Source organism: Dipodomys ordii, unplaced genomic scaffold (genome assembly GCF_000151885.1).
Source record: "Dipodomys ordii isolate 6190 unplaced genomic scaffold, Dord_2.0 Scaffold15, whole genome shotgun sequence".
NCBI classification, from domain to species: domain Eukaryota; kingdom Metazoa; phylum Chordata; class Mammalia; order Rodentia; family Heteromyidae; genus Dipodomys; species Dipodomys ordii.
In genome coordinates this window covers 8,211,891-8,228,824 of record NW_012267231.1, presented here as the reverse complement: position 1 = coordinate 8,228,824, position 16,934 = coordinate 8,211,891, and the positions used below count along the sequence as shown (strand labels likewise).

General features: G+C 46.8%; 2 protein-coding genes across 2 annotated transcripts in view; both read left to right on the top strand.

Annotated features, from left to right (window-relative positions):
- Window positions 1-9,862, top strand: part of Cers3 (ceramide synthase 3) — a 29,067-nt gene extending 19,205 nt beyond the window's left edge. Inside the window, exons 8-10 of the mRNA XM_013011893.1 lie at window positions 2,510-2,616; window positions 3,344-3,497; window positions 9,713-9,862. Coding sequence (XP_012867347.1) covers window positions 2,510-2,616; window positions 3,344-3,497; window positions 9,713-9,862 — 411 coding nt within the window. The remainder of the gene's footprint in view (window positions 1-2,509; window positions 2,617-3,343; window positions 3,498-9,712) is intronic.
- A 6,902-nt stretch (window positions 9,863-16,764) lies between these two features.
- Adamts17 (ADAM metallopeptidase with thrombospondin type 1 motif, 17) overlaps window positions 16,765-16,934 on the top strand; it is a 145,138-nt gene continuing 144,968 nt past the window's right edge. The window contains exon 1 of the mRNA XM_013011892.1: window positions 16,765-16,846. Coding sequence (XP_012867346.1) covers window positions 16,765-16,846 — 82 coding nt within the window. The remainder of the gene's footprint in view (window positions 16,847-16,934) is intronic.

Genomic DNA, 16,934 nt, shown 5'->3' with positions numbered 1-16,934 from the left:
ATACCTCCTTGGAGGGTTTGGATTCTAACTGAATATAGGTTGATATGGAAGAAATTAAATTTAATAGAATTTCATTCTCCTAGATCGAGCTTCAACACACTTTTTGGTGAAAGGCCAGATAGTAAATGCAGTTTTGTGGGCTGCTTGTGATTCCTGTCACATATTTCCTTTGTTTTTGTTTTTTATATGCCTTAATATGAAATATTATAATATTTTGTAAGGTCAATATAATAATTTGTAAGGTCAGCCAGCTTTAACCCATGGGCTGGACCATAATTGACCCATTCATATTCAAGAAGTAATCGAAATTACTTGAAACCATTTCAAAGCAACTGGTCACTGATAAAATATTCCCTGTGTTGAGCTGGAAATGTGGCTTAGAGGTAAAGTGTTTTGCCTAGCATGCACGAAGCCTTGGGTTCAATTCCTCAGTTTCACATAAACAGAAAAAGTCAAAATTGGTGCTGTGGCTCAAGTGGTAGAGTGCTAGCCTTGAGCAAAAGAAGCTCAGTCAGGGACAGTGCCCAGGCCCTGAGTTCAAGCCCCAGGACTGGCAAAAAAAAAATCCCTGTGTGTAGACTGTCATCTCCCTTCATCTGTATCTTCATTAGATACGTATATCCTCCTGTAAAGGTCAAGGTGGGTCTATGTGCCATCAGTGCAGCAAATGGCTGGGAAGTAGGGTAACTGGGCCAGCTTTGCCACGTGTGCATTTCTGAGCACAGCCATCTTTGTTATAATTGCTTATAATGACTTAGGAATGTTATATTAGTCTGTTGCTTTTAAATGCTCTTGTTAGATTGCCTTTGATGTGTGTCCAATGTGAAAACACTTCCATTGTGTTACTAAGGGAGAGTTAGACATTCAAACAAGGGAACAGACGCCTGGCTCGCCCCGCCCACCTCCTCCCCCCTGTCATTGACTTAACTCCCCGAGAGATCTGGGCAAATCACTTATTGTTTTGTTTTCACTCCCCAGCTGTAACATGAGAAGTCATACTTACCCCATACGGTATATTGTGAAATTCAGCTCATTTCTTATTTGAGGAAAAATGAAATGTGAAATTTGGAGGTTTCTTCCTGGGGAAATGAGAAGAGTTCATGTTGTTAATGATCATGAATCATTCTCGGGTCACAAGTCATGACCTAACTTGAGTCTCAGCGCACAAGGCCTGGGCTTTCACACCACAGTGGGTGGGAGAGAGGACATTTAGGGGCTGATGGTTGATAGTCTCCCAAGGATGCTGGTCCACTGTCTTCTTGAATAGTTAAGTGTTTGCTCTCTCAGTCAAATTCTAAATGAACACAAACAGCACCATTCCAGCACCCTGGAAGCCTTCCTTGAGATAAAGCCCATTCATTTTTAGTTCCTGAAGACAGTTGGTGGTACATTCCTCTGCTGGGAAAAATATCCTCGGCCTTTAAAATTCTTCATCACCCCAGACCTTCTGCCTTCTTGATGCATCTTACCAGCCCTCTCTTAATCTTCCCATGCTGAAGTTTGGACCCAGGACCTAACACTTGGATGCACCCTGACAGCTACTATTTCCTCTTTACGAAGTCTAGTGGGTGTTATATTTTCCTTTCATGCGTGGAATTAGATTCCATTCTTAGATGAGCACATCTCTGGCCTGGCCTCTGCTCTCTCTGACATTCACTAGCTCCCAGCTCCCATCTCTCATCTCCTAGGGGTTTGGCTTCATTGGCCCCTTCCAGCCCCGCAGGATGGTCACAGCCTTGCCCCTGGGTAAGCATGGAAATTGAAGAATGAACCCTTGCCAGAGGGCACATATATTCTTTTTCTGCTTCTAGAAAGATCTGGGGATCCAAGTGATAATCATAACTGAAACTGCTGAGTCTCAACCTACCCCCTAAAGGGACAGTCTGTACCCCAGCCACTTCCCTACCCATCCCTCACCCCCAGACTCACACAAGAAATGTCCCCCTGTGGACCGTGCAATGATGTCTGCCTCAGCACGCCCACACCCATACCCTCTCTTGAACTCTTCTTTTCCCCACAGATAGTGTGGGCTATCCTCTATGAGCATAAAGTGAGTAGGAACCAACTATGTGCTTAAAGCTTTATTTCCACTGGGACAGGACCCAACACCCATCTCCCACATCTTCCCTCATCTGCTTTAAAGCAGCCACACTGATGGCAGCATTCTCTGGCCAGCCACGCTCCACTAACACCACAGGGCTGCCTTCAGGGCATCTCTACCCCCGATTCGATGGCGATGTTAAATAAGTGCCTTGAGTGAAATGCATGCCAAGGAGGACAAAGCCAGGGGCCTTATGGGAAATGTCAAGCACAAGGCAAGATAAAGCGCTTAGTCTAGCACAAACACGTCATGGTGGCCGATCTTATTCAACCCATCCTTTCCCCCCCTCCTCTCCCAGGTTGTTCTAAAGCAAATCCTGGACATCACATCGTTTCATTGCTCAGTTTGTAAAATGCATATTGCTAGCACCTTATGTGAATTTAGTTTCTGTCTTTGTTTTTTTTTAAGTCCGCAAAGATGTTTTCATATGCTGGATGGAAGAAAACCTGTAACGGCCTCTTTTTCATCTTCTCTATTGTATTTTTCATCAGCCGCTTCATCGTTTATCCCTTCTGGTAAGTTGGCGTGTCGAGGTGGCCTTGGGTGCTTGTACCATCAGTGTTGCCCTTTCTGTGCTTACGCTGATCTCTGGTTGTTTAAAGCTTAATTGAAGAAAAGAATGTGAAGGAGCTGTATTTGTAACATCATCAAAAAAATTTTAAAAACTGTAACGTACTTTTTTTGTGTAGTTGTGGGACTTGAACTCTAGACCTGGGCTCTGTCCCTCAGCTCTTCACTTTAAGGCTAGTGCTCTACCACCTGAACCACAGCACCAATTCCAGTTTTCTAGTGGAGATTTATTGGAGATAAGAGTCTCACAGATTTTCCTGCCCGGGCTGGCCTTGAACCATGATCCTCAGATCTCAGCCTCCTAAATAGCTAGGATTACAGGTGTGAGCCCCCAGCTGAAACTTAGGTTTTAATAAAGAATTAGAACAGGCTGAGCAGTGATGGCTCACACCTGTAATCGTAGCTACTCAGGAGCCTGGGATCTAAGGATCGTGGTTTGAAGCCAGCCCAAGCAGAAAAGTCCATGAGACTCTGATCTCCAGTTATCTAGCAGAAAGCTAGAAGTGGGGCTGTGGCTCACTGGTAGAGCACCAGTCTTGAGGGGAAAAAGACAAGTGAGAACACAAGGCCCTGAGTTCAAGCCCTAATACAGACGCCAGACATTGTGTCCTTGTTGAAGATCTGTGAGTGCTTTGACCATGACAAAATTCTCCCGCCTGTCTTATTTTCCAGGATTTTGTACTGCACAATTATTCTGCCTTTGCATTACCTTGATCCTTTCTTTTCGTACGTCTTCCTCAACCTCCAGCTCCTTCTCCTTCAAGTCCTTCACCTTTACTGGGGCTATTTCATCTTGAAGATGCTCAAAAGATGCATATTCATGGAGGTAAGGGCTGTTCAAGTATTACTACTCCTAAGTTGAATACTTCAATTATTGATGGATTAAAAGTGAGGTCTAGCTAGTGGAATGCTAAATTAATCCATAGTTTTAATCAGAATTCTTTCTTTTTATTGGTGCTGTGGATTGAACTGTGGGCTTTGTACTTGCTAGGCAAGATTCTGCCACAGAACTACTATTTATTATTGATAAAATTTTTCTCTAGCTGGGCACTGGTGGGTCATGCCTGAGATCTGAGGATCATGGTTCAAAGCCAGCCTGGGCAGGAAAGTCTGTGACACTCTTATCTCCAATAAACCACCAGAAAACTGGAATTGGTGCTGTGGCTCAAGAGGTAGAATGCTCACCTTGAGCTGAAGAACTCAGAGACAGCACCCAGGCCCAGAGTTCAAGCCCCACAACTGACAAAAAAAACTTTTCTCTATGATAGGCCTATATTTTTCATAAGTAGATCACTAAGGTACTTTTAATTGCTTTTAGAGGCTCAGTGCTAGGGTGTTTTCAGAGCATGTGCAAGGCTGGGGGGGGTACAATCTACAACACTTAGAAAAACAAATTTTCAAATTTTGAAATCCAAAATTATGATTGCTGCTATTTAAAGAATCCCCTGATGTCAGCATTTGCTCTCTTATGCTAATGAGTAAAAGGCTCAAATCTCAGAATAGGGAGTGAAGAAGAGGTGATCACTGAATGGCCACCAGGCAGTGGGGAAATCTCACCTATTACTAACCAATGACTTGTAATGTACAGAATGGCATGGGGTAAATGACCTGCTGCAGAAGGAAAGGTGAAGGTGACTCCATTGGCTCAGGAGCCGAGGATAAGGTGCAGGGAGTGATGGGTTGTACCTTGACAGCAAGTAAAAAAAGAAGATCAGATCTCACTTCTCTTTTGTCTGAAAGTCATATATTGAGGAGAGTTTCAGTGAAGTATCTTTCAAGTTGAAAATTGTAGCTGGTCTATTCTGGGGTGCCACCTTTTTCTATAACACAGCATGGTGATAGTGTCAGAATGAGAATTCTAATGTAACAAGATGCCTGATAATTTACTCAACTGAATTCAATTTCTGAGCATGTTTCTGATGGATTCATTTTTCTACCTCGGTAGTAAACACGTCTCAAAGACCACTGAAGTTTGACACGTGAAGTAGATATCAGTCATTGTTCCCTGGATGCTTTGTTGGGTTGTTTGTTTTGGCCATCACTCAGCTTCTAGATCTAAACAGAGGTATACAAAATCAGCCACATTCAATCAACTCAATATAATTAACTAAATTCCTAACATGAGCCTGTTTTCTTAAGCAATTGGAGTGCCAAGCAAATGAACTTTCATGGAAGTCCGTTCATGAACTCTAGTCCGTGAAAGTTCTCAACTTGTTTCGTGATCTCTGAAAACATGGTGTGTATGTAACTGCTGGCAAGTGACCATTTGTGCCTTCAGTAGTTAGTATAAGGGGAGGACCTTCAGCTAGACCTGTCATTCCATTGGGTCAAGCCTTCCTGGATCTCCTGGCCCCACAAAAGACTGCCCCCTCATTAGCTGATGGAAAACAGTAATTATAGGCCTGGAAGGGACCCAAGGAGTAACACTTGAAAACTTGTTTGGCTCCATTGTGATTTGCACATTGCTAATCTCTCGTGGGTCACACCAGGCCTGATTAGAAACCCAGTGGCCTGGTGAGCTGTGGACAAGAGTCTTTGCTTTCTTCAGCAAAGCCATTTGCAGTTGAACTTGACTGCGGTAATGGAGGCCTGCAGCCACAATCCTCACTGTCTGGATGACTGCGGCTGGCCTGCACAGCCCCTCTCTTTTCGGCAGCAGTGGCAAAGCTGGCTGTGAAATCAGCATACCCCTCCAAAGCCATAAAGCCTTGGTCTAAGGAATGGTGTTTGAAGACAGAGTTGGATTGCAAAGGAGAGGAGAGGCATGGGGCAGGAGCTGAGATTCTTACAGAAACAAGTAAATCAGTTTCCAACTGCTGAGAAAACACTTAGCATTTAACACAGCTTTAGTTGTTAGTAAAGTGACTAATTCTTGGATGCTTAAAAAAAAATAATGACCATGGCCCCCCTACCAAAAAAAGGCTATTTTGAATCCTTAAACACAGAGATTGGGTAAACAGTTTTGAATGTACAAATGAATAAGTAATTTGTGTAGGTGGGAAGTTACAAAAGGATTGATGAATCGTTTTTTGGCCTCTATGGATTTGTACAGCAGACTTCAAAGAAGAAATGATTGTATTTCATAAAGCTAGCATATATTTTTAAGTAACAGTCACATCTTATTTTCCCTCGCATATACATGATGAATGAGAAACTTCCTCCATTTGCTTGCAGTCCTGAATATCTTAAAGTAACATCACTCTAACTTCAGGACACTGGCATGTACAGGCCCTGCTCCGTTGGCAGCTTGCTGCTCGCTTGAAAGCAAGACTTGGCTGCCACTTAGGGTTCCTATCAAATGGGTGGCTTTATGATGAATGAGCAACCCACACATCCCGTCAGGAGACACGACAGGCTGACAGAGTCACCTGTGCAAACACGACAAGCACGCTTGGACGAAATGAGAGGGAGCACAATACACTTTTGTTTCATAGTACTTAAAAGAGACCTCAGCATCCCTAAGCTTTTATTTTCCTCTTCTTAAATGTCACCCTGGGTCCTGGCCAACTGCAGTGTGTCTCTGTGACATCATACACTGCTGAATAGCCAAAGCCTGCAGGAGGAGCCCAGCACACAGCCACCGAGGCCTGGATGGAGACCCAGGCTCCTTAGCAACCTGCCCCAGCCAACTGCACCTGGCAGGCAATGTCTCTCCAGCTCCTGGAGGGACGTGTGACTGTCCCACACTGGTTCAGTCAAAGAAAGAGGCATGCCAGTGAGCACGAGCAGAGAGAAGCCCAGGCCAGATTTCCACAGTGGCTTCCAGGCAGAGCCAAGGCAACTGGCGCCTCTTCACTGGAGTACTTCCCCTTTTACTCTCAGTCTTCAAGTGAAGGGCAAAAACTTAATTTAAAATAATTGGGTGGAGTCAAGAATACTGCCCATGGGCTGGGAAGGTGGCTCAGTAGTAGAGTGCTTGCCTTGCATGCATGAGGCCCTGGGTTCGATTCCTCAGCACCACATAAGCAAAAAAAAAAGCCAGAAGTGGCGCTGTGGTTCAAGTAGTAGAGTGCTAGCCTTGAGCTGAAGAGCTCAAGGCCCAGAGCTCTGAGCCCACGCCCAGAGTTCAGGCCCCATGACTGGACCGCCCACCCAACCCCCCCCCCCCAAAAAAAAAGAAGACTGCCAGACAAGCTCAGTAATAAGAGATTAGAAGAAGTGATTAAGACTCAGCACATGTTTAACTTACTTTAAACTGTTTAGTTGTTTTCTAATCCCAAATCTTCTCCTCCCCCTTTTCCTCCTCTTCTCCTTCTCTGTAGCATCCTCCTCCTCTTCTTCTTCCTTTTCCTCCTCTCTTCACCCCTCCTCCTCTTTCTTCTTTGTACTGAGGATTGAACTGAAAGCTTCACTTTACCACTTGAGCCACCCATCCATTCTGCTTTAGTTATTTTTCAGATAGCAGCTAACAGTTTTGCCTCTGTACAGCTGGAGCCGATGCTCTGAGACAGGATCTCACTAACTTTTTTGCCATAGCTGGCCTCACATCTACAGCCCCCTGCTCTCCACCTCCCAGATATCTAGGATTAAACGGCTTGAGCCATGTGTCTGGGCCCTCCCAAATCACTTCCGAGCAAAGCCAAGAGGTAGCTAACAGTACAGACTGTGCACAGTCCAACCCCAGTGCTCCTCCTGGCTAAGTGATCACTGCCTAGTTGTCTTAATATCCTCACCTGTAACCAGGGGCCGGCATTAGTATCTGCCTTGTAGGATACCGGGCTTCAGTGTCAGGCACAAGATACAGGCCTCCTCCTCCTCATCACTCCTTAGGCAGGTTCCCCCTCGCTTGGCGGTTGGCTCCCAGTCAAGCCTCTTTGTCTGGCATAAGCCGGAGATGGTGCAGCAGCTGGCGTGAGGTGTGAGAATGTTTGGCCTGTAGCCAGGCCTTAGTGCAGCTTTCCAGTTGACCGGATGACTCACGCTCCATCCTCAGACGTGAGGGTGCCCGGGAAGAAGCCGGCCTAACACCCAGGAGGCCTCCGAGCCTTGTTCCAGTGCAGATGGAAAACTGCGCTTCACTGAACGTCCCACGGAGACTGACCACCAAAGAGAAGCATTACCAACATGGGCTCCGCGTATATTTTTCTATATTCTTCAACCTTATGCACATGAGTGGAGTTTAGAAACAGAATGACAGAACACTGCTAAAATGATTGGCTTAAAAGATTACAAATCTGAACCAAGTACCAGTCGCTCATGCCTGTAAGTTATTCAGGATGCCGAGATGAGATCTGAGGATCACAGTTCAAAGCCAGCCCAGGCAGAAAAGTCTTTGCGATTCTTATTTCCAGTTAACCAACAAAAAGCTAGAAGTGGAGCTGTGGCTCAGGTGGTAGAGCACCAACCTTGAATGAAAAAAAAAAAGAGGACAACTCCAGGCCCTGGTTTTGAGCCCCAGTACTAGAACACGTGTACATACCTGTACACGTGCATACACACATGTACACACACAGATTCCCAATTAGAATATTATTCTCTACTATGCACTCAGCTCTACAAGGAAATCGAATCCTAGAAGGCCATTGCATGGTCCACGCGACCCTTTTCCCTTGCTCAAGGTCGTGGTGTTGTGCTGGGTATGCCTCATTGTGCATGCTGACTTGAAGTCTCGTGGTCACTGTGAGAAGCCATTCTTATACTGCCTGGGTTACAGAGGCAGAGAGCAGACTTGGGACAGGGTGGAGAATGTGCCAAGCCACCCAGGGTCACGCGACAGTGAGACCTGCATGCAGGAATCCTGTGCGGCAGTGGTGCTCTCCTCAGTACCACCCTCAACAGATAACTGACCCTGGCCCACGGCGTCCCTCTCTGTGTCGTCAGTCCAGGGTCATCCTCAGACCTTTGACTTTGCTTAGTTATCTTCATTGTCATTACTTTGCCAATCATCGGCAAATCAATTCTAGCTCTTCATAAAGAGCAGTCAGGAAAATGTAGAAAGGCTTATGCCATTGGGGGATTCTCTCGGTTAACCCAATCATACCTGAAGTTCCTTTTTCTAAAAAAAAAATTATGTATGTGGGGGGAGATGTGCCACTACCTGTGATTGAACTCAAGGCGTTCCTTAGCTTTTTCTTGAAGGCTGGCTCTCTTTGGCCACAGCTTCTCTGGCTTTTTGCTGGTTAATTGACGAGAAGAGTGTCATGGACTTTTCTGCCCAGGTTGGCTTCGAACTGTGACCCTCAAATCTCAGCCTCCTGTGAATTAGGATTACAAGTACGCATCACCGGTGCCCATCTTCATTTTTTTTTTTTTACTTTTATTAAGTATTTTAGTGGCTGGAAGGTATTCACCATTGTGAAATGTTTTGTTCTGGGTTATTTTTGGTGGTTGTTTGTGTATAGAATATGGACTGTATTTGATATCTTTTCTTAACCTTTTGTGATTTCAGTTGATTAGAACAACTTTATTTTTTTCTAGCATATCTAAGCCAGTATTTTTTCATATGGTTGGTTGTGACTAGTTATGTTGTAGTTTTATTTTTATTTAGTTTAAAATATTTTTCTTTCTTTTTTTTGGGGGGGGTGGTCCGGTCATGGGGCCTGAACTCTGGGCCTGGGTGCTGTCCCTCAGCTCTTCAGCTCAAGGCTAGCGTTCTACCACTTGAACCACAGAGCCACTTCTGGCTTTTTTCTTTTTGCTTATGTGGTGCTGAGGAATCGAACCCAGGACCTCATGCATGCAAGACAAGCGCTCTACCACTGAGCCACCTTCCCAGCCCCTAAAATATTTTTCTAATGTTCTTTGAGACTATCTTTTTTACCCACTGATTTTTTAGAAGAGTGGTATTAAATTTTCCCCAGTTCTGAGATTTTTCTATTACCTTTTTGACACTGTTGCTCTTCCAGCTCCATTCTATTGTGGTCTGACAATATGGTATGTATAATTTGGGTTCTTTTAGTCTGCCGAGGAGTGTTTGAGACCCGCGCTGTGCTCTGAGGTGTGGATGTTTGGCTGTGGGGTCTTCTGTAATGGGAGTCACACCTCTAACCTCAAGACTTTCTGGAAGGTTTCCACTCACAGCCAATTCTTCCCTCCATCTAGACCATCCAGGATGTGAGGAGTGATGATGAAGAGGAAGAGGAAGATGAGGAGGAAGAGGAAAAGGACACCAAGAGCAAAGAAATAAAGTGTGTGAAGAATGGACTTGGGGCCGGCAGGCACCTCATTCCCAATGGTCAGCACAGCCGTTAGCTTGAAGCACACGCAGTCCCCACACCTGGGCTGCACGGACTGCGGGGGGCCGGAAGGTCCCCTCCATCGCCAGGGCTGACAGGGCCCACCGGGACCCCGGTGTGCCCTTCTTTCTTTTGGGGGTGATCTCCTCTGTTGCCCAACTGGCCTGGAACTCACAGACTTCCTGCCTCAGCCTCCAAATAGCTGGGATTACAGGTGTTCACCGCCAGCTCCTGCCCTTCAGGTCTTTCTAACCCTCCTTTCCTCCAGAGATGTTGTTAACCAGTGTGAAATGTTAAATGTAAGCATGTGCATGGGTTTTTCTTGCAGTTAGAACTCAGGCTTGTCAGGGATTCCTCCGGAGCCCCATTTCAGTTCCAACCCAGTGCATCCGAGCGCTTGAACTTGAGACTTCTGACTTGCTGAAGGTCCCTTTGTTGGTCATTTCAGCTTCCCACCTTGCCTGTGCTCAGGGTGGTTTGGCCCATGTGAAGGAAGCCACAGATGACAGGGGGACAGAGCCAGGAGTCGGGGCAGGGGCTTCAGCTCTCGGTGGGGGTGGCAGCTCCTCAGGCCTCCATGGGACAAATGTCAGCTGCCCCCCCCCCGGCACGCCATGTGCTCCCTAATCCAACTGTTTGGGCAGAAGGAAGGGCGCAGTCTTAAAACATTCCTTTTGACGGGTCAGAGCTTCTGGGCCAGAGGCTGCTTGGATCTGGTCATATTCACTCATTAGCCCCCCATGGGCTGGAACTCAGCCCTGGGGCACTGTAGTCACTGAAAGAGGGGTCAGCAAGCCTAGCCTTACTACCTTCAGGCTGGCAGCGCTGTGTCACCCGTGGGCTGGCACCATCCTGTGGGGACAGAATCTCCACTCTCAGCCCAAGCAGGTGTCATGGTGGGGCACAGCCCCCCCCCCCAGCAAGGGCAGGGCTAGATGGATGGCTGCACTCTGGGTGGCTGGCCGGCCCTCTAGGAGGAAAAGGAGGTGGGGGAGACTCGAACTCATGCTCATTGCCCTCCTTTCTGTGGTCTAGTCACTCTGGGGGACCCATGTCCTGAGCATGTTGTCCTGGATGGCCGCCACTTAGCCCCAGCCTCTCCCCGTCTGGTCCACTTTTGCTGTCTTCCTCGTGCATTGCAGCCATACTGTGAGCACCCCCAGGATGGCGGGGGGACTGTGGAGCTGCATAACCAGTTCCCACCAGAGCAGGCTAGCTGCTCCTGAAGCAGAGACAGCCCTGCACACACTGAAAAGCTCTGAGGGGTTGGGGTTTTAATACAAATATGTTTCCAACACATCCAGGCTGAAACCCTTCAGGATTTTTTTTTTCTCCAGCAAAATCCCTTGTTGAAGAATCGTAGGAAGAATAATACACACAGTCTCAAGTTTTCTCTGTGTACTGTGTGCTCTTGTGAGTACAACACACACACACACACACACACACACAATTTATATAGTGTCCAAAATGTCTGCTCACTTTAGAGCAGAGCTGTTGACTTATTATTAATATTATATTATTATAAGGGTGGGAGAAGGTTAAACAAAGATATTTGTTATGTTACAAGTTCACCGTGTTTTTCCTTGATTTCTTTCCGTTCTTAGCTCCACACTGAATCTCTTCTCGCTGAAGGCAAAAAACGATTTATTTCTGATTTCTTGTGGCTCCTTTGGTTGTGGAAGGTAACACTGACACACCGATTGCACGCATCTGTCACACAGCTGGGGGCACTGAACTGTGTCAGGAGGGGTAGCGTGCATTTCTGTGACACCCTGCAGCACGCTGGGATCCATTTTACAGATAACCTCTCTTCTGTAGCACACAAGGACTCTGGACTATGAGGTCATTTTGTAAAATTCTAGACCACAGTGCCACCAATACTGTTGTCATCAGAATGTCTTAAAATAAAACAAGAATAAACTTCCTCAGGCATGGTGTCTGAATAGATTGGGCACAGGCTTTGCTTGGCTTCAGAAATGATTGTGGATCTCTGTGAGGTAATGCCTACCTCTTCCTTCCTTCCTTCATTCCTTCCTTCCTTTCTTTCTTCCTTCCTTCCTTTTCTTTCTCTCTCTCTCTCTCTTCCTCCTTCCCTCCCTCCCTCCTTCCTTCCTAACTCCCCCTCATCTCCCCCTTCTCCTTCCCTCCCTCTCCCCTCTTTCTTTCTTTCTTTCTTTCCTCCCTCCCTCCTTTCTTTCTTTTCCTTCCTTCCTTCCCTCCCTTCTCTTTCTTTCTTTCTTTCTTTCTTTCTCTCTCTCTCCTTCCTTCCTTCCTCCTTCCTTTCTTTCTTTCTTTCTTTCTTTCTTTCTTTCTTTCTTTCTTTCTTTCTTTCTTTCTTTCTTTCTTTCTTTCTTTCTTTCTTTCCCAGTACTTGTGCTCTGGCTTGGCTTTTTACCACAACAGAAAGTAGAATTCCATCTTAGATTCTTAAGAATCTTAATTGTATTTTGCTTACAGGAGATTTACTGTAAATAGCATGAAAAAGAAATGCTGCAAGTTGAAAGATAAAGATTACCATGTGGTTGGGCATGTGGTTCACCCCTGTAATCCTTACTACTCAGGAGGCTGAGATCTGAGCATCACTGTTTGAAACCAGCAAGGGGGAGGGGAGAGGGGAGAATCCATGGGACTCTTATCTTCAGTTAACCACCCAAAAAGCTGGAAGTGGAAGTGTGGCTCACGTGATAGAATGATATCCTTGAGGAAAAAAGCTAAGCAAGGACTTGAAGCTCTAAGTTCAAGTCTAGTACACAAAAAACCAAACCACCACAGGAGTTACGGGACAAATTCATAATCACATTTGGCAGGTTTATACACACTTCTAAGTATCTGATAGAATGAACAGGCAAAAAAATAACCAGTAATGGGCTGGGAAGTTGGCTCAGTGGTAGAGCGCTTGCCTCGCATGCATGAGGCCCTGGGTTCGATTCCTCAGCACCACATAAGCAGGAAAAAAAAGCCAGAAGTGGCGCTGTGGCTCAAGTGGTAGAGTGCTAGCCTTGAGCTGAAGTGCTGAGGGACAGCGCCCAGGCCCAGAGTTCAGGCCCCACGACTGGACCCCCCAAAAAAATAACCAGTAATAATAGATTTGAGTAACAAAATTAACAAACTCAACATAATTAATGTGCACAGATTGCACAGAATACATAGTGTTCAATGGTACATCAAGCACTTACCAAACTACAGCATGGAAATGGTCACGCAAAAAGTCCTAAAGCGTCTTAAAGGTTTAAAATAATACAGACTTTATACAATCATAAATCACAGTGAAATTCAACAAAACTGTAACAAAAGGAGGAAATTTTTCATAGATTGAAAAAAATGAAACAATGTACTTCTAAATAATCTACAGGCCAAAGTAGATGTTTTGTTTGTAGACAATCGAGGACTTGCTCTACAATATATTTGGCAAAGTATGCCCCTTAGAATAGTTCAAAAAGTCTTGAACAAAAGGCGAATGGGAGGGATGACTTTCCCAGTATTCAGGATTAATGTAGAGGTGGTTGTCGGGTAATGTGGCATTGGCAGAGGAAGGGATATTTAGGTCGTCCCAAGAATGGAGCAGAGATTCCTTGGCTGGGAGTATGGCTTACTGGTAGAGCACTTCCCTGGTCCCTAGTCTATGCAAGGGGCCTGGATTTGATTCTCAGCAGGGAGAAAGGGTGGGAAGAGAGAACAAAACCACATCCATACAAATATGAGCAAGTGAAGTTTTTTAATCGCTCAATTTCTTTTGCAAACATGTAAAAGCAATTCAGCATCGGCAGGAGAGCCTTTACAACAAACCTCATCCCAAACACCACAGCTGTACAAAACTCAGTCCAAAATGTTAAGATTAAGACTATAAACTTCTAAAGGAGAATTTAAAAAAAAACAAAATCTCTGGGGAAAACTGATTGGTTGGATATTAAAAATTTAGCTCTGCAAAGGGCTTTCTAGAAGCTAGAAAGATGATATTGTAGAGGCAAATGTTCAAACCACATATTTGATGAAAGACTTCGATGCAGAATGTTTAAATTACTTTCAAAACTACCCCCCATCACGATGATTTTGTGAAGCATTATTTTTTTTGTGACTGACAAAATAGTTTCATTGTAAGCATTCCCAGGCTCAGCTGACCTGAGCTCACCTCACCTGAGCTGGGGTGTCGTTCTCATGAGTACGGTAAAGGCCCTTGCCCTTTCCTGTCACAGCCAGGGCCCAGCCAGAACGCAGGACCTACAGAGCCTGTGCAAAGAGGCCCATGTATTCCCACCTGAAGTTTAAATGGGGCCCCACCCCCTACTAGGCTTAGCATGGAATCACCCCATTGTAGAGCTGGCTGTTGAACTTGGCAGTTTTCCTGGAAGTTGGTCCTCACCATGGTGGCCATGTCTGGCTCAGATCCTCAGCCCCTGGCCTCCCTGAGTCCCCCCACGAACATTGGTTCTGCCAATGCTCAGTGTCAGAACCAAATGACCCAGCCTCTCTCTCACTGTGCAACAGCTTCTGGTCCTGGGCAGAAACCGTTCATCAATTGACACATCCATCTGTGCTGATGTCTGAGCAACTTCCGTTCATTAGGCTGCGTTATCCAAACCAACCTTGTCTTGCTTGCTAATAAAATCTTCCACCAGGTGGCGCGCAAGTTCCTTTTAAGAAATGGGATTCCCTAAGCGGGGAATAAAAAAAAAAATCTAGAATTTTTTGAGCGTGCAGGATAGGAGATGGTGGGACAGAGATAAATAAGCATCGCAGCCAGAGCTGGGAAGATACTTGTCCTTGGCAGCTGGTTTGGGATTTGAAACAAAAGGCTCCAGGTACTTGGGCCCCACTCCCACTGCAAGTGGTAGAAAGATCCCCTCAGTCACTGGAAACTCAGCAGTGGTCCATTGTCGTCGGGGTCCTTCCTGGTGCATAGGACCTGCGCTGACTACAGGCTGTCTCAGCCCTGGGTGCCTTGGATGGTGCTTCTCCAAGCTCTGCCCCATTGCCAAGGGGCACTGGAGGCCTCTCAACTGGCATCCATGCAAGCCTGACACAACTATTCTTCTTTCTTTTGAGTCTGGGCCCCTGGGACATTCCAGGTCCCACAACATCCTTGTGTTTCTCAAGCTGTGCTGCAGCAGAGATGGCCAGGGACTGAGTGAGAGGCACACAGCCCAGGGTGGGCGCTCCAGGCGAGATAGTAAGAGGATCATGTACCTCAGCATCCTCAGCGAAAATGAAGAAGGATGATTCCTGGCGATCAAAAGACGATGACATTCCACCTTGGAAAGAAGGGTCCCTGAGAGGGTGGGGGAGACACCCCAGGAAGCTGGCTGGAGAAACCAGGGTGTCCTGGAACCTACAGCAGAGTTGCTGTCCAGGCTTAGGGGAGAGGCATGCTGAGCAAAGGCTTTGGAGATGAGTAAGGGTCAGGACAGCCTGTCCTGTGGAGAGGGATAGAAGTGGGGAACTCTAGGTGCCCCCAGGGGGTGATTGATACCTGGAGACAGGGCATAGTCTCAGCTGTGACTCCTTGTCCCATGGCTCCACTCTGGCTGTAGACCTGGGACAGTGACAGAGGGAGCCCCAAACAGCCCCATTTCTCCAAATCATGTCCCTGCTGCTCCCTTATGAGTCAGGACCACATGTAGTCACTAGGTCCTCAGCCTCCTGAGGTAGTTATAAGATTCCCTCATTTCTGTTTGCCTGTGATTTCAATGAGTTTCGGATACTAGCAATCAAGATTATTATTATTATTATCATTTTGGTGCTAGCCCGAGACTTATACTCAGGGTCTTGCACTCTTGCTTGGCTTTCTTGCTCACAGATGGCACTTCACCACTTGAGCCATGTCTCCAGCTAGACATTTTGCTGGTTGATGAAAGTTAAACCAGATCTCAGCCTCCTGAGTAGCTAGGCCTGAGCCACGACGCCCCGCTTAATCATGTCATGTTATGTTAGTTGCTAGCTATTCTTCAAGACTTTCAAAGAATAACCTGCAGGCCTCATTGTACAGAATTACCTGCACTCCTCCATTATTTGTATTCTTATAGGGAAATTCTGTTGCTTGGGTTCAATTTGTTTTTCTACTCAGTTTTCCCCTCTCCTGACTCATAAAATCGACCTCCTTCTCCTCCTTGCCTCTCTCCCAGGATTCTTGCTGTTAGCAGTGAGCAGTGCTTGGCAGGAAATCAAGACTACAAATTCTAGCCTTCAACCCAACAGGAACTCTCCAGGTAATTTAAGCAAGCTCCTTATGTTTCTCAGTCTGGAAGAGATCATGCCCATTTTCTCGACGTCTCACAGGAAGTGTGAGGGGTTGGGCTAAAAACACTGAAGATAATAGGAATCTGGTAGGAATTCACGTGCGCAGGAATCTGAGCTGTCAAGGCTTTCCAGCTGCAAGAAAATCAAAACTGGTTTTACTGTAGATGCAGAGAGAATATGCGTATTTGCATGGAACCAGCTGGCTGGTTCGACTTCTGGCTTGTCTTCTTGGGTAGCTAGAAATGAGCCTTAGAGGTCACTTCCCCAAATGGGGACAAACTGAAGACCTGGCCTGCAGGGGTCCCCCAGGCCCCTCCAGGGTCTCAGCCCCAGCTGGCTGGCGCCCGCCACCTAGTGGAACGACTCGGCTACTGCCCAGAAACCACGTGTAAGAAAGTGCTTACAACCTAACTACGTACTTTGGGCTCAACCAGTTTTCTAACCAATAGGGGAGCAGGAGGCGGGGCGGAAGGTTGCAACAGCCCAATCACCTACCGCTTTCCGAGTGGAAGGCGGGGCTTGGGGTTTACCACGTTGGGTTTGTCCGCAGCGCTAATTACTTTTTTCCAAAGGCTTCGCAGGGCTGCAGTTCGGGCTGGCGCCGCCGCCGCCGCCGCTGCTTCTCCTCCTCCTCCTCCGCCGCCGCCGCCGCCGAGGTCCGCGGGGCTGCGGGTCCCCGGTACCATGTGTGACGGCGTCCTGCTGCCGCCCCTCGTCCTGCCCTTGCTGCTGCTGCTGCTGGTGTGGGGTCTGGACCCGGGCACAGGTAGCGCCCCCCCCCCCGCTCCCACCGCCTCAGCCCTCAGCGGGACCGACGCGGCCGGGCGGACGCTGACAGCCGCCCGCGCCGAGGG